Source organism: Syngnathus typhle, linkage group LG10 (genome assembly GCF_033458585.1).
Source record: "Syngnathus typhle isolate RoL2023-S1 ecotype Sweden linkage group LG10, RoL_Styp_1.0, whole genome shotgun sequence".
Taxonomy (NCBI): domain Eukaryota; kingdom Metazoa; phylum Chordata; class Actinopteri; order Syngnathiformes; family Syngnathidae; genus Syngnathus; species Syngnathus typhle.
Genome location: NC_083747.1, coordinates 3,407,744 through 3,428,437, shown reverse-complemented (window position 1 = coordinate 3,428,437; position 20,694 = coordinate 3,407,744). Strand labels below are relative to the sequence as shown.

Here is a 20,694-nt window from a genome sequence, read left to right as displayed (position 1 = left end):
GTTCTGATTCGGTTGAGAAAACCGGTGTGTCTTGGTGAATAATTCTAACACTACATAGTCGTCCTCGTAAATGCCGTAAATGACAAAATCATTAAATTTCTTTACAGATTTTTATACTTAAAACGGGATGAAAATATATATACATTTTCATTTTTATATCAATATTGGTTCATTTTAGGATTCGCATTTATGTAGATTTGGTCAACACTGTATGTATGGTTTGTTTTTAAGCAGGCACATCAAAGTCGTCTGCCCGTCCCATTGCCATTGTGCCTGTTAGCTAACTTGGATCAGTCACGCACGGTTGCAAAACATTTCATTGCAAATATCTCAGGTAAATGTTTTGATATTGTGATGTTTTTTGCCGATATGTTGTGATTAAGAGCCGTTTCGTGTTGTTTTATCAAAATGCGTAAGTAATCTCCCTAACTCGAGGGCCAAAACGAAGCTACGTAGAAAATAATGACAACAATTATAATACGATACTGCTTATCTGTTTAATCCGAGCTGCCATGTTCTTACGTCATTCTTCTATGTTTTAATGTCAACGTCAGTGAAGAAAACGAGGAAATGACTTTCAACGCTTTCGGCAATAAAACCACCCCGTCGCCCTGGAACGCTAACAAACACGGCATGGTAAGTATTTCGTCGGGTCTTTCAACTCAAGTCGATGTTCCTTATCCGGCATTTTGATGTAGCATCCCCTCGTATGTATTTTACATTTTACCTGTCGTAACATTGTCCCCCTCACTCCGTGAACTCAAGTCACTGTTGTGAGAAAGGGGGAAAAAAAATAACACAACCTTTAATCTTAATACGTATATAAGTCTGCTCTATCCGTGCTGTTTGAAGAAACTGAGGCCGCACGTTGACCTTAAAAGCAGGCACTTTTTTCCATATACTTGGAACATTACAAGTGTCCCTTTTTAAAAAAATAAATGTATGCAGTCAATTAAAGAATTGCGCTCATTTGATACAATGACTTTAATGGTAAAATGAAGTCAGTGTAGGAGTACTTACTGTTATTGAATTGGATATGGTTCCAAATATGGAATCCCAGTATTATACTTATTTCATTATTATGTCCTATTTAATCATCAGCTTGTTTGCAATTCCCACAGATGGAAGGAACAAGAAGAAGGCACTTGGCCTGGTGGTTGAGGTGTCTGCCTGGGGGCCCAGTTGAATCTTGATTCAGACCCTGGTGTTTTTCCGCTAGCATGCTTTTTTTTTGTACCCTGTAAATTGACTGCCGACCAGTCCTGGGTGGACCCACCCTCTCCCCCTAAACTCAGCTGGGATAGGACAAGCACTATAAAAAAAAAAAAAAAAATGGATGAATGCATTCAAACAAGCTGAAATGGGGGAGATTTTGTCCCCTCCTAAAAAGCCTTTTGGGAATGGGTTTGAGGTCTTGGCCTGTCTTTACAGTGGCCATTAGCCTTAATACCCATTCAGTTAATCTTTTGGTTTACCTGACACCCAATGCAGGTTCTCACTTGATGAGAATTCACACTGACTTGATGTTGGGGTGTCGTCGCATCGCGAGACGTTCCATCCGGAGCGACGTGTCGCCATGTCACTAATTCCTCTGTGTCTCTCTCCTTCATGTGGACTTATTCCCCCCCCCCCCACTCTTGCCAGGGCATGTACCGCCCACAGCACTCTAACACAATAGGTAAGTCTTCCATATGCCTGGGCTGAGAGAATTGAAGCTTGAGACCTTGTTGTCTCGTCTTCATATCATGGTCGGTGGCCTGTCCACCCCTCTCTAAAACTCTCAGCTATAGGACCTGTTGTGTGCCATCTAATGCTATTGTTCAAGGGAGAGCAATAATCTGTAGCAGGAATGCAAAGTGTCACAAATTTACATTTTTATGGTAGACTGCTCTCCTGTAAATTTGCAAATCAGGTATGCTTTTTTTTTTTTTGTTGTTGTATTTTTGCTTCACTCAAAGCTAATTGCCTAAGCGGCTTAATGGATGCTAGCTCGTCCTGTGTGGAAATATACTGGCCAAACCTCACTCTTGGGGAGCCCTAAGAGTAGCGACTGGTTGGCGCCCTTGTCCTCTCAACCAGAGCGTCGTGTGGGTATAAGCCTCAATCAGGACAGCGCTTGAGCTGAGCAATCACAAGGCCGCCAATTCTGTCTTGATGTGGGTCAATGGCAACCTGACAAACAAATGCCAGTATTTTTCCAGCTTCTGTCCTCTGTGAATGACATCATCGCGGAACGACGCGACCAAAGTCTACCCGTGAATTTTTTCCACCTTCGAAAGTCGTATCCAAGCTGGGTCTGCAACTGTGCGGCAGGTTTTTGCATAGTGACACGGCTCTGACCACTACGTGGGACCCCCCCCCCCGAACTACAATCCTGTTTCCCCCGCCATCTTACATTTTTTTTTTCTCCCAGTTTTGGACATTACTGCCTTAAAGCAGTTGTTCCATTATACAAATTTGTCAACAAATGTCTGTGTCCATTCTCTCTGATTCCAACCACCATCAAGCCTGTGTGATGCCTTTGGAGTTCCGCTCCTTTTAACTTTGGTCCTGTATTCCGTCAGAATATGTCAGAGGAGCATCGTTCCAGACTGTGCCATCGTTAGAAAACCAATTAGAAACTCTTCCAATCATCTTGCTCGGTAAGATTTCCATCCAGCCATCCATCTCCTGTGACCGTTGGGGCAAAATATTCTTGGTTGTCAACAAAGGAAATGTTTTTAGGTCTTGAATATGTGTGGGAGTACCGCAGCCCCAGTAGAACTGTCCAGCCGCACTACGAGTGCAAGCTTTGCAGGGTGGCCCGCGTGCAGCACGACATGATCGCTCATGTAAAAAGCGCGCACCACAACTTCACATACCTGGTGAGTCGTTGGGCGCCATTCCATGGCTGCTAATTAGCTCCATGAGTGTTACCTGTCTAACATTTTGTCTTGTATACAGAAAAAGTTTCATCCTGACAAAGCCCCTTGGGCACTGGAAGAACTCGGCAAAGACCCCGCTGTGAGAAAAATGATTAGGGAAGCTGCGACTGAAATCGGCCAAAGGAGGCCGAGGGGTCGAATCAAGGTCGGTTGTGATTTATGGCACGATTGAAAGAATCTCAACTTCATTTGCATCTTCATTTGTTTTGGTGATGATTTAGGTGGTCATAAAGGAGCCCTATAACGTGCCGGCGTGCCAAGGACTCGGTAAGGGGTGATTTATTAATTTTTTTACGATGACCCTCTGTGTAAAATATTTTTCGAGTTATAAATAGTTGAGTCTACATTTTGTCTGTTCCCAGTAACCACTGAACCAAAGCCATTGCCCGAACCAGCAAACGACATGGGGCCAAATGGACGACAATTTGGTGGGTTCCGTTTATTATTGAGCCCTTTAGTGCGTCTTGTCGTGTCATCCCAGTAAACACGATTCTGCTTTTCCAGGTGTAATGTTCAATGACCAGTCGTTTGATGACGAGTTCCCCCCCGACGAAGGTCCTTACAACGAGTGTCGCGATGACTACGAGCCGACTGATTTCAACTGCTTTTCACCCGAGCCACGTTTCCGAGACTCTAATTCGGAGAAATTCGAGGCTTCCAACTTTGGACCCGTTTCACGCAAGGAACGTTTCCCAAACACCGACAGGGGTTCAAGACCATATCTGCGTAGGCCCAGCGACGATTTTGGCCCAAAAGATGGCCGTGATCGTTTTAACGCCGGCCCAATGGTTCGCGACGAGTACCAAGGACCCCAGATCAAGATGCCTCGAAGCTTATTGGAGAGGCCTGTAAAGAAACCATTTGACAGACCAAGCCCCACCAAATCGCCGCAAGCTGCTGGCTGTGATCCAAATGAACTGTTTCATTACCTGGTAGGTCCGGAACGTCATGCCAATTCTCAGAATCGGTATTCAAAAATGATAGTGTTTTTGTTTTCAGGAGACCTTCCAGATAGAGAATGAGAGCGATGCTCAGTTGGTGCTGAAGGTGACCCAGAAGCTAACAGAGCAGCTGATGGAGTACAGACTTAAGACTGTCGCGCCAGAGGTAAGGAGCAACACTGGTGTAAATCCACAATCTAAATCCCGTCACATCTCCACAGGGTTCGAGTAGCTTTTCAAAGAGCTCAAAGTTCTCGTCATCGCCGTCTTCCAGTCTGCCAAGAAGCAGCGATCGATTCTCTCTAGCCTTACCTAAAGGTACACGACCAGTCGGAGTGAAGCTTTTCACCACACTTTATTCAAAGTCAGAAAATAGAACTGTATTCAACATCGGATGTTAACAACTAACATGGTTTATCCTTCCGTCTGGTTTTATTTCAACCTCTACAGGTCAGCCTTGGTTCTCGGAGGGTTCCCGCAGATTCTAGAAATGATGCGACATCAAGACGTTGGTCTTCACCGTGTGTCCATTTGGTGTGATTGTTTTGAAACAATTTTTGTTTTATTCCAAAGTGGATACATTCCCTTTGTTGACTTTTATTTTGAACGCTTTTAAGAAAAACTCTACTTTAAAAGGATTTTCTAATCTTGTGTTAAGAATGCAATAAAAAAAAATACATGAGGGTGATCCAGTTCTCTACTTGCTAGATTAGAATATACATGTGTCCATAGAAGCTGCTGTAGGGAATAGAAAAAAATAGTTGGCAATCATTCAGTACAAAAAAATTTAGTTTAAACAAGTTTTGGGGATTTTAACTGCCACATGGCCGTGCAAGAACTTTTGCCACGATCCCTTCAAATTATATCTTCTGTTGTGGCGCTGTATTTGTCTGAGACATTAAGGATCAGGCCTTCCTTCAAAAATTTTCAGGCATGTTTTGAACCATCAGCCACTTTCAGCATCCAGGTTCTTTTCCAACATTCCATTTTCATGGGATGTCTTTTTGCGAGGCCACCTTTGGTTCCTTTTCAGTGCCATCATCTCACTTCTGGTTATTGCGGACACCTTAATGGGGGCCGCGCTAACCAGCTTGCCATTGCAAGACATCGCATGTTCATAGTTGGCCTTCTGGTTTAAAAATAAAAAAGCGGTGTCTGTTCTTTGGCCATTCTTGTCCAGTAGATGTTGTATATTGCATCTATTTTGGAGTTCAGCACATTGAAACACTTGCTGTAAATCAGACTTTGTTGTATATAGAGGGAAATCGCAAACTTTGACAATGTACTTGTCGCGTGGAATGTACAGTCTGGGCTTTTTCGGATAATTGTATACTTCCTCCAGTCCGATTTTGTGTTTTGCCCGGTCCGAGTCCTTCTCGGCCTTGTGGCAAGCGTTCTCGCATTCCGACAACGCTAGGTTCCATATCGTCTCGGTGGCTTTGCGGACTTCCACACAAATTGGGCCCATATACTTGTTGTTGAACTGCAACGCACCAACAGCATCTCGCATATCATCAAACTTGACGAGGCACACGTGACGGTGCTCCAGCTTCATATTGACTACGACTTCTGCTACCTTCAGCCCTTCGAAGAAAGAACAAATATCCGCTTTTGTCGTCGAGACCGGCAGTCCAAACAGCCTCACGTAGCCTGGCACGGATTTTTGCGGCTCCGGCACAATTATATTTTCGTCCTCTCGTCGGTCTTGTTCCCCCAAAATCTCTCGTTGCTTACTTGGGTAGGACTTAAGATTTTCTAGCACCGTACGGACGCCGAGAAGAAATGCTTTTTGGAAAATCTGTGGTTGGTCACAATTCTCTATTTGGGGGGAGTGTGGCTTATCAGATGTATGTTGGAAATCACTGGGAACAATAGGTGACAATAGGTCCGGTAACCCTTCTAACATCTGTGAGCATCCATTGGGTATTATTCTGGGATCACATGGCCTGTCTTGTATCTGTGGTATCCTGGGATCACAAGATTTCTCAATGGTCTTTAGGCACCCATTAGGAATTGGATCTACTTGGATTTTATGATCACTTGGCTTGTCCAAAACATCTCCATTTGGCTCTTGTGGTGGTGAAATTGGGGTAGATTTTGCAGACGCAGTTCTAGGATCACGTGGAGAAGTTTGCGCAAGGACTTCCCCTTCCTCACGCGGTAGACAATGGGAAGTTGAATGCTTCTTCTTTTCATAGTATTTTAGTTTATGTTCCAGTTCTGAAACCCGACTCAGGCGTATATTCACCTTGGATCCTTTTAGAGAACGTCCACTATGGCGAACGGCGCGTCGTGCATCGCGTTCGGACTGGAAGGCTATGAAAGCCTCGTGTTGTGGTCCTCCTAGGATCCAGATCCAAACTCCGCGGTCAGGTATGTGCAAACGAGGGAAAAAGTGCCGGATGTCCTCGGCGTTTGCTTTCTCATCGAGCCCCTTGAGTCTCACGATGCTGGTCATTTCCCCCCCCCAAGAAGCGTGCTCTGTGAAAGTCAAAATATTAGAGTAAAAAACACGAGGAAGAAGGTTATAAGACTTGAGAAATACTGACCGTGTTTACTTAAAGTGCGCGCGCATGGAGCTTCTTAAAAGTCTGAAACTGCGTTTTGCATGCCTCTGCCTCCAGCATATATTCAATCCCGCCCAGATTGCGCCTTTCCATTGATGCACGGTGATTGGTCGAGCAACGTTTTACGTCATCCTCAATGGCGGGAGGACAAACCATTTCATCCGGTGTAGGTACCTGGTCGAACCATGCTGTGGTTCTTTGAAGGAAATTACCGTATTGGCCCGAATATAAGACCCCATAGCTGTCTTTTTTTTTTTTTTTTTTAAACATTCATAAACAAACACACACTTGCTATTATTTTAGGGAAATCCAGAACACATTGTTTAGAGTTTTAAAAACTGTTTTTTTTATCCTAATTCCGATAGATTTAAAAACTTTGTTGATCTATATTAAGACATAAAATATATACAAAATTGTAGGTTTATTGTAGGTTTTACTGATCCTGGTTGCGCTACCATAACATTCATTCAGCATCACAGTGCCATGTTGATACTGTATGATGTGGTGTCACTTTAATATGCGTACCTTTGAAGCCCATCATCATTTTAATGTGATGCCGTCGATACGCATCAAATAGTGGGTGGACATTGGTCTGTTACAAAATGGATGCGCCTTCAAACCCAAATGTCAGCATTTTATTGGAACCTGTGAGTCCGTGTTGTATATTTCATTCGTATGGAGCGTAGTTACTCTCACTTCCTTTTTTTTTTCTATTTCTTGCAGACACAACGGAAGGATGTGGTGATTTACCAGGCCCATGTTATAGATGTGAGTAGGCCCCACACCAAAAATGACACTCAACCATTTTGTATTAAGTTGTAAAAAATATTCATAAAATATAAAGTATTATCATTTATACATTTTAATGTTAACTGTATCAGAGGGGAATAAAGTCTGCTTAGCTATTTAGCGACTTAGCATGGGCAATTGTTTTTCGCAGACTGCTTTGGGCGTGCTGGCTGGTTTGGTGATATTTTTGTCGCTGTTGAAGACAATCAGTTGGAAGAGGAGGTCCGATTCAGCGACCATCGATTTGAAGGTAAAGCTTGTGTGACATCACAAATGATCATTTTCCAGTTGTTGATGATAATGTTCTTTCTTTCTTTTTTTTTTTTTTAGATTATATTGACTTTTGTGTTTTTCTACGCTGGAGATGTGGCCAATGTTTTTTTTCTTGTTACCTTAGCAACTGGACTCTACTGGCTTATGCTTTGCAAGGTTGGATGGATGTTTATTTGATATTGTTTTTCATTTCACATTAATTATTCTTCCTATTTGTTTAGGCCCAACAGCAAGTGGATATGGAACTGCCGCTTCCTCATCAGGAAAAACATTTTGCCACGTACATTATTTGCGCTTTTGTGCTCAAGGTGAGTCAGTTAGATTGATGATGATGTGCAGATGTTCAAATTGGGGGTGAAAGGTCATGGTGGGGTTCCTGACCTGACCAGCGATACAAAATTGATCCTCTCTTAAGAGATTTCTGATACACATTTTGATAATGATAAAAACTTTTGTCCCTAAAGGCGATGCAGTTCCTCCACAAGCTGATCATGCAGTTATCTGTGGATGTTTTTTTCATTGACTGGGAGAAGCCTCGAACCACAGCCACCCGGACGGTCACAGGTGGAAATCTTTTTGTTTGCATTTTTTTTTCTTAGGCTGCTCACTGTGTGCCCTGCTTTTGTCAGCCAGAGGTCAACAGAAACAGGATCTTACACCTGTTAGCATTTGGAGGACCTATTTTGTGGCTAATGAGTGGAACAAGATTCAGACCATCCGCAGGACCAGGCCGACCTTTCAAATCATGGCTGTGCTTTTCTTTATTGAAGTATGTCACACGCCACATGCACCTCTTTTCTGGTTTTGCTCATTTGCATTGTTTTTTTAATACAATCTAGGTGTTGGGTTTCTCTGAATACACATTCAAGGAGCCCCAGACGCTTTTGAAGGATTCCTCACAGATGGACAACAAACCTTCTTACAGCACAATTCTGCGCTATGGTCTGGCATCGACACTCTGGCTCTGCATTGGGTTTCTCCAGGTTTTTACTTGACTTTCCCATTTGAAAAAGTGGAAAATATAGGATTGTTCGAAAAAATGTAAAAAAAAATTGTAATTGTTTTACAATTTTTTTTCAAATAAATTTAATTTACAGAAATTTACAGAAAAAATATTTTACATGGGAAACAAACTGAATGATTCCACCAATTTTTTTTTGAATTGAACAACTTTTGAACAATATCCAGTCCATTAATTATTATAATCAATTCATCTCTCTATCTCAGGTCATATTCACTGTCTTTTACGAGATTTGCGTAACTGACAAAATTCGTCAGTTTCCGGATCTCTGCTCAATCAGCAATGTAAGTTACAATTCATCTCTGTATCTGTTTACTTGGATTCCCTTAAGGGTGTTTTGTTTTTGCAGATTTCAGTGCTGCTCTTACCGCAGCGATGTTATGGCTACTACATCCACGGACGCTCCGTGCACGGTCACGCTGACACCAACATGGAGGAAATGAGTCAAAATCTCAGGAGAGAAGCCGTATGTTTGCTTAGCGACCGTTCATCCGGCTTTAGTGCTCAACTCACATTCCTATTGCGGCCATATTGTCAAGGAGTCACTGTGTGGCCAAAGAGGTCTTCTACCCAACACGGACATGCAAACTTTCCAGGTGGCTCTTTCCACACGGCTGCGCTCACAGTACGACAAGATACGCGAGTCCTTTGCCAGGGTTTGTACACGTCTCCCACGAGAATTTTTTTTTTTAATACAGCAATTCCTCACTGCGTCTTCTACATCCAGAGATACGGACCAACACGGCTCATGGAAGCCCACTCAGCCAACCAGTGGGAGCAAAACATTCGGGCTTACCACACCATGAACCACTTCCTTGGATCAATCATCGATCATGTTTGTGGCACACAAATATAAATGCTACTGTTAAGTGCAATTATCATTTGTTCATCTCATGATGTTTTGGTCCTCTCAGGCCCACCCTGACATGGATTATTATGTGAGGGACAAACTGGCATTGGAGCGTCTCATGGGCATGGAGTTCCTCGAGCCAATTGAGAAGAGCATTTTTTATAATGGTAGCAACCCGTGGTTTTAACTTCAAGTATTTATGTTTGTCGATATGTGCGTGGTCGAACTGGCCTTGCTTTTCCAGTACTTTTGGAGGAGACTGTATATCTTTGTCCCTGCAGATGAAGCCCACAGTTTCAGCGATGTGCTTTTTCATGGACACGAAAGCACATTGCTGCTTTTTGATGCGTTGTTCTTCTGCGTTGCTGACCTTGCATGTCAGAACTTTGTACTCGCAGGACTGCTGACATACATCCAGCAAAAGGTGAGTATTGAATGCATGCAATGTGTGAAGAAGAACACTGGTGTTTAAATCAATGACTTCCAAACAGATATTCCGAAAGATTCGGATTCATTTTGGAAAGAAGAACCTTGCCTACAAGACGCAAGTGGATGAGCGATTTCTGATGTAATTTCCATGGAAAGTCTTTAAAATGTTAATGTTGTTCATTCTATTTATTTTCTACATTCACAATAACTAACATTTACAATATTGAAAAATAAACACTGCTGAACACCAAGAATTGTGTTTGTCGTTGTTCAGAGCAGACAAAAAGGTACGCCTGACCTCCAGACGCAAGGTGGCGCTAGTGCTCCAATGGCCCGATGCTAGCCGCAAACGAAAAAGACACACCATGGCGACCGGGACGCTGCTTTTTATTATGAGCAGCTACAAAATTATTTTTACATTGTTTTTTGTGCATTTAAATCCCGTTTTATGCCAACAGTATATAATTCCTTTTCAATCTCCGTCAGACTGCAGTGTGGAAGAATACTTCGATATCTCCAGTTTGTCGTGTGTTAGCTGTGGTGAAAATCAACAACGCAGCGCAACAGGTTAGTCTCGCTTAAACACAAATGTTTCATTAATTTTCTTTCTAATACTGCAAATACTATTACACAGAGTTTAGGGGTAGTTAGCTGTCAGGAGAAGTCCTCACTTGGCTCCATCTTACCTGTAACTTCTTACCTGTAAAAATAAATGGTCACAATAACAATTTGTGACATTATTCAGCTTGAATTATTAGTTCAAATCATCATTTGTTTTCCAGGGCTGAGTTGCGTTTGCCAAAATGGATTCCGAACAGTCACGACTGACCTGACCTCCATTGCTTGTGAGGCCTGTCCAGAAGAAAAGCCTGTAAGTATTGTTCATTATATTCTCGTGCTATTGATCACATACACTTGTTTGTCTAAATAGTTTTGTGGTTGGATTCCAGGCAGTAACTCAAGATGGTTTTGAGTGCATTCGTTGCCCAGGTAGTACTACTGATGAGGGCCGGTGCCAGTGCCCTCCAAGACATATCCTCGGTGAGTAAAATATCTGGCCAGGTGAAAAGCATTGCATTGTTTTTTTTTTTACTTGCTTACATATGTTTGTTTTTTTCCAGTGGAGAGGGATGTCAGTGGAAACCTTTTGGATGAAGCCACATGCGAGATATGTAATGGAAATGGATCCGCTTTCTCAGTGCCCAACAGCAACGGAGACCGGTACATCATCTCATCATCTAAGTCATAATAATTTTATTATGAGTATTTGTCATTAAATGAGCTGCCTGTGTGTGTTGTCATTTAGGTGCGAGAGATGTCAGGCTTCCTTCATCAAAAGCTCCTGTGTGTGTAACCCTCCCTCTTTGCTGGTGAGCTCATGCAATTCCAGATATTTATTTTAAAATATGTATATATTTTATAGTTGTATCTTATTTCTAGGCAGGTGGGTTGTGTATCCCACCAGGAAGTCTTTCCACTAATGTCAATCCCAGTGTCAACTTTGCTCAGTTGGTAAGTACACATATCTTTGTTACCTCCACCAAGCAGAATCATTTTTGCTTTTGTTTCTGTCCCAATTCCAGAAGTTCAGCATGGTGTCTGCCTGGTTCCTCAAGAACCTCTACTCATCCGCAGCAGCCTGCCTTGTAAATTTGACACTTTCTCTAATTGCCCTGTATGAGCTTTCATGTCGCCAAATGCTCTTGTCAACAGAGCTTCTCCAACCTGACAGCGTGCCAAGCCCTGGGCAACATGTGTGTGATGAACATGCACTCCTTCAGCGGCGTGAGCGTGGATGCTTGCGGCATCTTTAACACCGTCTTCAGATCACAGGCCGCTTTTAGCTCCACTCAAGACATCTCCTACTGGAGACATAATCTACCATGGCTTTACTACGGCGATGAACCGGGATTGGCGAGTCGAGTGCTTCAGAGCGATCCCGTCCCGGTTAGCTTCGTTTTCAGAGGAAAAGACAAGGTAGATGATGAAATTAATTCAATAACAACGCTATGGGAAATAATTCGGTTCATTTTTTTTTTGTTTGACAGAACACGGACATTAAGCTGCTCGCTGCCGTTTATAACGTCAGAGGCGAGTTCTTTCGATGGGAAACTATCGGGGGAGCCAATCTTCAGGTAAGACCTGGCCTTGACGTTATAAAACATTTTGATGTGATTCATTTTTCAAGCTATAATAGAGACTCTCGAGTCCCCCCCAAAAAAAATCTGCTTTAGATTTGTCCAGAAACACCCATCAAACGAACGTCAGCTTTCAGTTTCGGCACCGCTTACCAAGAAAACGTAAGTTAGCCGCAGTTCACGACGCCGTCCACCTGCTTTGATTGCCCGACTTTGATTGGCCGTGTGCAGTGTGATCTTTCAATCGCAGACCTGCTCCGTGCTCATCCCGAGCCGCTTTTTTATGATGTCTTCCTGGATCTCGGCGGAGAGGAGAGCAGAGAACTTCTCCCTTTGCCCACGTTGGTTCTGAACCAGCAATATAATGGAAAGTTCATCAACCAAGGTGAAATTTGCCGTTGTGACCTCGCGTGTGTGATTCTGTGTTGCGAAACTTGTGTTTTTGCTCACCGTGCACAGAAAGCATGACCAACTGGTACCTGTCGCGGCGTATCTTTCTCGTCGACGCGTTGAGCGGCCGAGAAAAAAGCGCAAAGGACTTTCCTAAAGTCATCCGTGTCGCCAACGCTGTGAAAATAAGGTGCACACTGAAGACACGGTGGAAATAAATATTTGTGGTTTCTAAGCGCTCGGTGGATGTGCACAGGTTCAACTTGGTTCCGGGCACACAACAGGGTCAGGTGTTCCCCCCACTGATGACGGTGGAGTACAAAGATGTCCTGGTCGCTGACATCAACACACAAACTGTGTCTGTGAGTCGCACACAAGCACAAAATTAGTTTTGATGCAAATGTTGGGCAAGGTGTACAATGGTATAAAAAGTCGACACACCTCTTTTCAAAATCCACCGTTAATGTGACCTATAACATCTAGAACTCAATGGAATTTAAGAAAAGTCTTTCCAAGAGAGAGTAGAAAAAGAAACAGCTGTAGATTCTTTGGTTGCACAAGTGTGCACACCTCCAGTGGGCTTTTCTCGCCCAATTTTTCTTCTTTAGGTAAAATGAAATTCTTAGAAAAATACTGTGCGGTAAACAATAGATAAGAAAGAAGGAAATTTCTCTCTCCTCCTGCAGATGAGCTTTTCTGTGGAGTATGAGATGGATCAGAATGAGGCTCGCTTGAAGACAGATGTGAGTATGAAACCCAAAGTTGTTGGTTTTTTTTCTCTTCTTCTTCTTCTCTTATCCATTTGTGTGTGTGTGTGTGGCACAGACTGCTCTGGGTGTGCTGGCTGGTCTGGCCGTGCTCTTGTCAGTGCTCAAAACAGTCAGCTGGAAGAGGAGGATCGCCTCACCCGTGGTCGACTTAAGGGTAAAGGCATCATAAATCCGGACTCTCCTGTGGGAGTGTAAATCCTGACCCGCCTCTTCCCTTTGATTTCAGACCATGCTGATGTTTTTCTTGTTTTACGCTGGAGATCTGGCCAATGTTTTTCTCGCCGTCACTGTGGGAACTGGACTTTACTGGCTCATCCTTTACAAGGTGCCTTTCATTGCATTACACGTAAATAGTGGATTTTTTGTTTAGCTTTATTTGAAGATTTCATTTTGTTTTAGGCCCAACAGAATGCCTCAGTCATATTGCCGCTTTCTCATCAAGAGGAGCAGTTTGTGACCTACATCTGTTGCGCCTTTGCTCTCAAGGTGAGTCAGTTCAAATAGACCAAATGTTTACATGAAGCATTACTCACTCCAAACGCTAGAGGGCGTCTTTCATATGTATTTTTCTGCTGTCCAGGCAGTGCAGTTCCTCCACAAGCTGATTGTGCAGTTATCTTTGGACGTCTTCTTCATTGACTGGGAAAGGCCACGCATTAAAACAAACAGAAACGTGCCAGGTGTTAAAATTGTTGTCGCAATCATATTTTCAGAGCGTCTCCTGGTTTTTTTTGCGTCTTCATTCTACATGCTTTTGTATCAGCCAACGGTCAGCAGAAACGTGATCCCTCTCCCGTCAGCATTTGGAGGACCTACTTTGTGGCCAACGAGTGGAACGAGATCCAGACCATCCGTAAAATTCGCCCAACTTTTCAGATCATGGCTGTGCTCTTCTTCCTCGAAGTGCGTCTCGCATGGCGTCATTATTTCAATTGCCATTCCTCAGCTAATACTTGCAATGGTTCGTTTAGGTGTTAGGGTTCTCCAGCTTAGCACTGAGAGACCCCTGGCCAACCCTACAGCGCCCCCCACAGGTGTATACGCCTTCATGCAGCCTGATTATGCGCTATGGTTTGTCGGCAACACTCTGGCTCTGCGTTGGATTTCTTCAGGTTTTTTTCCTCGCTTCTTATTGACCGTTTGATGCGCTGCTAACTTTTTGCTGAATGTTGTCGTGTATCTGCAGGTGATTTTCTTCACTGTATTTTATGAGCATTTTGTGGAAGACAAAATTCGCCAGTTTGTGGATCTCTGCTCCATCAGTAATGTGAGTTACCTCTTGTGCTACTGTATTGAATCTGTTCAATTTCACTCGTGTGTTTTGTCTTTGCAGATTTCCGTGCTGCTTTTACCTCAGCGCTGTTTTGGCTACTACATCCATGGGCGATCTGTTCACGGCCACGCTGATACAAACATGGAAGAAATGAACAACAACCTGAGGAGAGAAGCCGTATGTCCACTTTTTTTTTTTTTTTTTAGATATTTTCCACAATTTGCATCCGTCTTACGTGTGATTTTTCCCACGCAAAGGAGTCACTGTGCGGCCAAAGAGGTCTTCTTCCCAATACGGACATGCAGACCTTCCAAGTGGCCCTCTCCGGCCGGTTGCGCTCACATTACGACAGGATACGCGACTCCTTCACCAGGGTTTGTTCCCGTCTCCACTCGGAATGTTGTCAAATACAATGCTTGTATTTTTTTGCTTTTTCATTCATTTGCAGCGACACGGACCATCGAGACTCATGGACCCGGCCTCTTTCAACCAGTCAGACCAAAACATTCGGGCCTACCAAACCATGAACCACTTCTTGGGATCTGTCATAGATCATGTTAGTCACCCCTATAAATTGTTATTGTTTCTTCCATTTTAGTTTCTAGTCTAAACTGTTCCTTTTTTTTTTTTAATCGCTGTTTTATTTTCTTCAGGCTCACCCTGACATGGACTACATTGTGAGGGACAAACTGGCATTGGAGAGAGTCATGGGCATGGAGTTCCTTGAACCGAATGATAAGAGCATCTTTTATAATGGTAGCAACTTAAAAAGTTAAAGTCCCAATGATCATTACGCACACATGAAACCTAAATAATTAGTTTGTGATAAAAGAACCAGTAAAATAACAACAGGATGAACATAGTTTAACCATTTGGTGATCTGAGGCGCCATTTCAACCCCTTACACTGAGTACATGTTTTGAACATGTTGTAGAGTTGCTGATGCTTGCTTCCATAGATAATGTCTGTTTGTCACCACAGATGAAGGTCACTCCTTTGCTGATGTACTCTTTTATGGAAACGAGGGCACTCTGCTGATTTTCGACATGCTGTTCTTCTGCGTCGTCGACCTCGCCTCTCAGAACTTTGTGCTTGCTGCCGTCCTTACGTACTTACAGCAAATGGTCAGTATTTTGGGCGTATACAGAAAAGTACAGTTTAAAATGGATGCCTCACCACGATGATCAAATATTTGTTTATTCCTAACAGATCTTTGAAAGGATTCGCAATTCGTTTGGAAGGAGGAACCTGGTCAACAAAACTTTAGTGGATGATAGATTTTTGATATGATCATTTAAAGTGGCCGTGTTGTAAAACGGTAAATTATGTTAGGTGTTTGTTGTTTTTTACATATCTGTTCCCTGTTTTGTATATATTTGTCTTGTAAATGTATTTTTTTTAGATTAAAACATTTTATATTAATTTCAATACACTGTGTTTTTCCTACTATGTCATTTTTTTGTGTCTCTGAGTGAGGGCAATCCTAAATATTCTTGCGATGTCGATCTGATAATAGTTTTATTTTGAAGCGTTTTATTTTGAAAGTCAGTTTTATTTGTCTGTATGACGTCACTGACGGGGTGCACAGCGCTTAGCCAATCAGCGTCCACTGTGCGGTGCGGCGCTGGTGGACGACGACGTCGTTTTTGTTTGCATTGCTCGGACTCGAGCCATGAGCTTTAATAACTTTTTTATATTCGAAAGTACAGGTGCGTATTATGCATGCGATATTATGCGGTTACAATGAAAAAGAAATAATCAAGCCGAGTTGAGTCATGCCCTTTATATTTTACTGTCGCGGTGGTGGGTGTAACCCTCATTACGTTTAGCATTTGGCATCTCTGCCCTGTGGTTCGGCGCATTTACAAGCTAATCGAGTACTTAACCTTGTCGGATTTTGCAAAGTCTTTGTGCAGTTGTTCTTGTGTTTCTTCAACACCAACCTCGCCGCTAGCTGGGTGAGGCTTGTGATGTCAACAAATATGGCAACTTTGCCCCGGCTACTGTGTTGACTCCCTTTCGTGTTGTGTTTACGGAGCCTGAGTAGAGATGATTATTTCTCCAGCATCTGCATCCTTAAACATACCTTGGATTATGTAACATGGAACTCGAATCCAAAGCCAACCCACCAATTTAAGACTGCAGAAAAAAATTCTCACCATTCAAACGTCAAGCTATTTTGAGCAGGTCTGCTGACCCATACTTGCTTTCAACTTAAGCCGTAAAGTATTAAGTTACTGTGTGTCAGTGCTTGTCTCGCATTTTGTTTATATAAAACTTCAAATGGGTTGGAGCCTAATGAGAACAAACACAAAAGAAACAGTTTTGTGGGTTGTTTTTTTTTAACATTTGGACTTGCTTGTCTGCAGTGCGCCATCTGCCATACCCGTGATGTCACAGCTGTTGAAGAGTTTGCCTCGGGCAAAGGTCTTGTCCTCCAATCTGTTACCATGCCAGCACCGCCGGCCCCAGTTGGGCTCCTCCGCTCCTCGACGTCCTTCTCACATGAGTCACACTCCCTCAAGATGTCACCAGACCACCTCCGCACTTCACAGCTACATCCTCACTCCACCTCAAGTCAACTCCATCCTCAAAGCCAACGAGTACACCTTCAAGGTCGGCTGGAAAACGCTTTCCCCTTATCTCCGTGTGAAATAATTGCTCTAATTTGCTTGTAGGTGCCTGAGTTTGATGGCAAGAACTTGTCATCCGTGATGAGCTTTGACAGCAATCAGCTACCAGCAAACGCTCCCATCGAAGACCGCCGCAGTGCAGCGACATGCCTGCAGACCAGAGGAATGCTGCTGGGCGTGTTTGATGGCCACGCTGGATGTGCTTGTGCGCAGGTGTAACTGATGAACACGAGCCAGCCATTGTGTGGTCTTACGTAAGACGTGACAAGACGTTGCTCTCCGCCAGGCGCTCAGCGAGAGGCTCTTCTACTACATCGCCGTGTCCCTGCTGCCGCACGACACGCTGTGCGAGCTGGAAGGGGCGGTGGAGGCGGGCCGGGCGCTCAGTCCCATCCTGCAGTGGCAAAAGCACCCCAACGATTATTTCAGCAGGGAGGCTCAGACGCTCTACTTCAACAGCCTCCGCACATACTGGCAGGAGCTGATTGATCTCACCAAGTAAAATGTCATGGTGGGCAAAACGTTAAGTAGACCATTTTTAACAGTTTTGGGGATTTTATCTGCTTTCAGCCCGGGGGATGTCCCCGACACCAGGGAGGCTCTGATGAACGCCTTCAAGAGGCTGGACAATGACATCTCTCTGGAGGCTCAGGTGCTACTCCATTTATTTTCATTGGCATGTTTTCTCATTTTTAAAAATATGGTCTGGTCTGCCAGGTTGGCGATCCAAATGCTTTCCTGCACTACTGGGTTCTGAGAGTGGCCTTCTCCGGAGCGACGGCATGCGTGGCTCACGTCGATGGAGCAGACCTGTACGAATAACAACAAATGTCAAAACGGACATAATTGAGACATAAAATACAAGCTAACTTTACTATATGACATACGTAATAAAGCTCTCTCGTCCTAAAGGTATATAGCCAATGCCGGAGATGCTCGTGCCGTGCTTGGCGTGCAGGAGGAGGACGGTTCCTTTACCGCTCACACGCTCTCTAATGACCACTGTTCCCAGAACGAGGACGAGGTGGCTCGGATTCGTGCAGAACACCCGCCCGCAGAGAGGAAGACGGTGATACGGCAGGTACAACTCCTCCTACAATTTGATTTTGTTGCTCATTGTGTTAACCAACACACACGCGCGCACTCAGGACCGTTTGCTGGGCTTGCTCATGCCCTTCCGAGCGTTTGGCGACGTGAAGTTCAAGTGGAGCATCGAGCTCCAGAAGCGAGTTCTGGAGTCGGGCCCTGATCAGCTGCACGAAAACGAGCACACCAAGTTCATACCGCCCAACTACCACACGCCGCCGTACCTGACGGCCGAGCCCGAGATCACCTACCACCGGCTCAGACCGCAGGATCGCTTCCTGGTGAGTTAAGCGGTGACTTCCACTTCACCTAGTACTCATACACAAAATTTGCATCCTAAACATGTCCCACCGACTTGTTTTGAAAAGTCTGCCTGTCACATACCACTCCAGCCCTGTAGGTGGTGCTAATGCACTTCACAAAATAGTCGTTTTTTGTGTCTACATGTACCTTAATTGTAACACTCCGCAGGTGATCGGTTCTGACGGCCTTTGGGAGACTCTCCACAGACAGGAAGTGGTGCGCATCGTCGGCGAGTACTTAACTGGCGTGCACCAGCAGCAGCCGCTCACTGTGGGGGGCTACCAAGTCACCCTGGGACAGATGCAAGGGCTTCTGGAGGAACGCAAGGCTCGCACGTCGTCAGCCTTTGAGGACCAGAACGCCGCCACCTACCTGATGCGGCACGCCGTGGGCAACAACGAGTTCGGCACCGTCGACCACGAGAGGCTCTCCAAGATGCTGTCGCTGCCCGAGGAGCTGGCCCGTATGTACCGCGATGACATCACCATCATCGTGTCTCAGTTCAACCCTCACGTGATCGGAGCGCAGCGGCAGGAAGAGTAAACACGCACACTCTTGTTCATATGTTTTAATATCTGACTTTACAAATATTTATGAGAAGAAAAGCATGCTTGTACACAAGGAAACGCGACTTTTTCGTGGCTGCAGATTGTATTTTTGTGTATCATCGTGCGATACAGTCTCACACACTTTATTCTGTGTTCAATAACACTGTTACAATTTTATTTTGTGCCGCAAGATCCTTAGCTGAAAATATTCCCTTCAAGGGGGTGGATTCCAAAGAACACAAATGACCAAAACGAATAGGGATGTACTAAAAATTTGGAACCCGAGGCTGAAAACGGAAAGATACTTTAAAATCCTAAAAGTATGTCATCTGTGTGTAAGTGTTAAAATTTCAAAGATGAATTGATATAACCGGATCTTATCAAGAGCTTTATAAAGACCTCCAATCACTTTGTAAAATATTTATACATTGAAAAAAAACAATATAATAATCTGGTTAAGTCATTTACTAATGTAAATGAATTTAAATGTAAAATACAGCAAAGAGGTTTCGTCATTGTTTTCATGGCAAATTCTGCACGTTTTGCAACACTCTATATCCTTCACCTCCTATTTTATTATTTTTCCAAAAGGCTGATTTGAGGGAGCCTTTGTTATTTTTTTTTAAAGGGATGTTTAGTGCCAGAGAGTTTGCTAGCACTTTACTTCTTCCTTTTTGTAACTACACTCCAGTTCTGCAATAAGCACAACCATGTTACTTCATATTTAAGCTGCAATATCAACAATTCTTTGAAGTATTTATTCCACGTTACATTACAAGCATTTATCTTATTTCCGGTGTATGTAAAAATTGTTATCTAATTGGTTTCTATTTTGTATATGGCATAATAAACAGTTAAAGCTTTCTGTGTATTTCCGTAAGGTTGCAAACATACCCACGATTCAAAATGTATCATATATTCTATAGTGCATATTTCAATAATTTGGGCCAACTCTTTGAAAAGGGTGCCACACCTAAAGTGAAGTCATCATTTTTGTATTTGAAAGTGTTTGTGGCTTTATAGGCAAAAAGTAGGTCACGACTGTGTGTGTGTGTGTGTGTTCCTCGTGTATTGCAACGGGTGGAGATAAAAAGAAAAAGACTCACACCTCATTAATTTATGGGGATCATCTTTCTATTTTAAAAAAAGTAGAAAATTCTCTATAAATCTGTGCTTACAATAGGTTTTGTAAATTCTCACATTTGTCATTCTTACAAGGCCACAATATAATTTGTAAGAGAAAAAAATAATCCAACTACATTCTCGTGAAAGCAGTCTTCCATGGTAACATTTTAGTATAAACAGTTTTCATTAAAGTCTGACAGTAATTCTTGTGGGAGCGTGCGCATTGTGAAAGAAAAAGAAAATGATCAAGACGAGTCCACATTTTATTGTTTGCATGTCTGTGTAACCATAGAAACTTAATAATTAAAATGAGGTCAGTCGGTCATAAATCCTTTTGCTTTGCTTTTAAAAAGGAGGTCATGTAAGCGTGACGGACATCATTTCGTTCTTTGTTAAACACTTTGCCACGTGTGTGGGCAGAATAAACTCATCACCTGGAAATATATTATTCACTCTTTTCACACACACCAAGAAAAACACTATCGAGAATGTAATTGTGGCTCCCATTTGTTTTATTGGGGGGAAAAAACATTAAACATTATATTCAACAATTTTGATGTCTCCATAGTTCAGTGCTTCTCAAATAGTGGGGCGCGCCCCCCTTGGGGGTGCTATTCCTGGGGGGGCGCGTGTG

The 20,694-nt window shown here is 43.4% G+C and overlaps 4 protein-coding genes across 6 annotated transcripts; 3 read left to right on the top strand and 1 right to left on the bottom strand.

Moving 5' to 3' along the window:
* The first annotated feature begins 214 nt into the window (after positions 1 to 214).
* On the top strand, positions 215 to 4,553 carry si:ch211-197h24.6 (uncharacterized). 3 transcript variants are annotated; one of them, XM_061288109.1, is made up of 12 exons: positions 215 to 334; positions 555 to 636; positions 1,663 to 1,678; positions 2,565 to 2,642; positions 2,725 to 2,864; positions 2,944 to 3,069; positions 3,146 to 3,191; positions 3,287 to 3,352; positions 3,429 to 3,856; positions 3,909 to 4,031; positions 4,087 to 4,183; positions 4,316 to 4,553. In XM_061288109.1, the coding sequence occupies exons 2-12, from the start codon at positions 571 to 573 to the stop codon at positions 4,351 to 4,353; spliced, it is 1,224 nt and encodes a 407-aa protein (XP_061144093.1). In that variant the 5' UTR covers positions 215 to 334; positions 555 to 570; the 3' UTR covers positions 4,354 to 4,553. The 3 variants fall into 3 exon arrangements, with proteins under 3 accessions (XP_061144093.1, XP_061144092.1, XP_061144091.1); XM_061288108.1 differs by having other exon boundaries at positions 216 to 334; positions 1,645 to 1,678; positions 3,924 to 4,031; XM_061288107.1 differs by having other exon boundaries at positions 216 to 334; positions 1,645 to 1,678.
* On the bottom strand, positions 4,202 to 6,534 carry rbm12ba (RNA binding motif protein 12Ba). Its single transcript, XM_061288106.1, has 2 exons — positions 6,415 to 6,534; positions 4,202 to 6,346 (listed from the first exon to the last, which is right to left on the bottom strand). Exon 2 carries the CDS (start codon positions 6,321 to 6,323, stop codon positions 4,812 to 4,814), a length of 1,512 nt encoding a protein of 503 aa, XP_061144090.1. The 5' UTR covers positions 6,324 to 6,346; positions 6,415 to 6,534; the 3' UTR covers positions 4,202 to 4,811.
* Positions 6,097 to 15,793, top strand: tmem67 (transmembrane protein 67). The gene is made up of 43 exons (XM_061288099.1): positions 6,097 to 6,238; positions 6,490 to 6,598; positions 7,156 to 7,200; positions 7,373 to 7,471; positions 7,552 to 7,650; positions 7,716 to 7,802; positions 7,959 to 8,058; positions 8,124 to 8,263; positions 8,334 to 8,477; positions 8,722 to 8,799; positions 8,865 to 8,981; positions 9,055 to 9,171; positions 9,243 to 9,350; positions 9,430 to 9,532; positions 9,647 to 9,789; positions 9,857 to 9,933; positions 10,069 to 10,361; positions 10,577 to 10,665; positions 10,745 to 10,835; positions 10,916 to 11,015; positions 11,101 to 11,164; positions 11,235 to 11,306; positions 11,378 to 11,440; positions 11,508 to 11,771; positions 11,843 to 11,929; positions 12,029 to 12,094; positions 12,164 to 12,317; positions 12,392 to 12,512; positions 12,579 to 12,684; positions 13,009 to 13,065; positions 13,148 to 13,246; positions 13,319 to 13,417; positions 13,492 to 13,578; positions 13,673 to 13,772; positions 13,856 to 13,995; positions 14,064 to 14,204; positions 14,279 to 14,359; positions 14,426 to 14,542; positions 14,623 to 14,739; positions 14,814 to 14,921; positions 15,019 to 15,121; positions 15,347 to 15,489; positions 15,575 to 15,793. The coding sequence occupies exons 2-43, from the start codon at positions 6,569 to 6,571 to the stop codon at positions 15,653 to 15,655; spliced, it is 4,530 nt and encodes a 1,509-aa protein (XP_061144083.1). The 5' UTR covers positions 6,097 to 6,238; positions 6,490 to 6,568; the 3' UTR covers positions 15,656 to 15,793.
* Positions 15,794 to 15,957: 164 nt separating this feature from the next.
* pdp1 (pyruvate dehydrogenase phosphatase catalytic subunit 1) lies at positions 15,958 to 19,798 on the top strand. The gene is made up of 9 exons (XM_061288227.1): positions 15,958 to 16,074; positions 16,735 to 16,981; positions 17,044 to 17,211; positions 17,285 to 17,496; positions 17,569 to 17,650; positions 17,716 to 17,810; positions 17,911 to 18,079; positions 18,147 to 18,365; positions 18,556 to 19,798. Exons 2-9 carry the CDS (start codon positions 16,757 to 16,759, stop codon positions 18,928 to 18,930), a joined length of 1,545 nt encoding a protein of 514 aa, XP_061144211.1. The 5' UTR covers positions 15,958 to 16,074; positions 16,735 to 16,756; the 3' UTR covers positions 18,931 to 19,798.
* Positions 19,799 to 20,694: the final 896 nt, after the last annotated feature.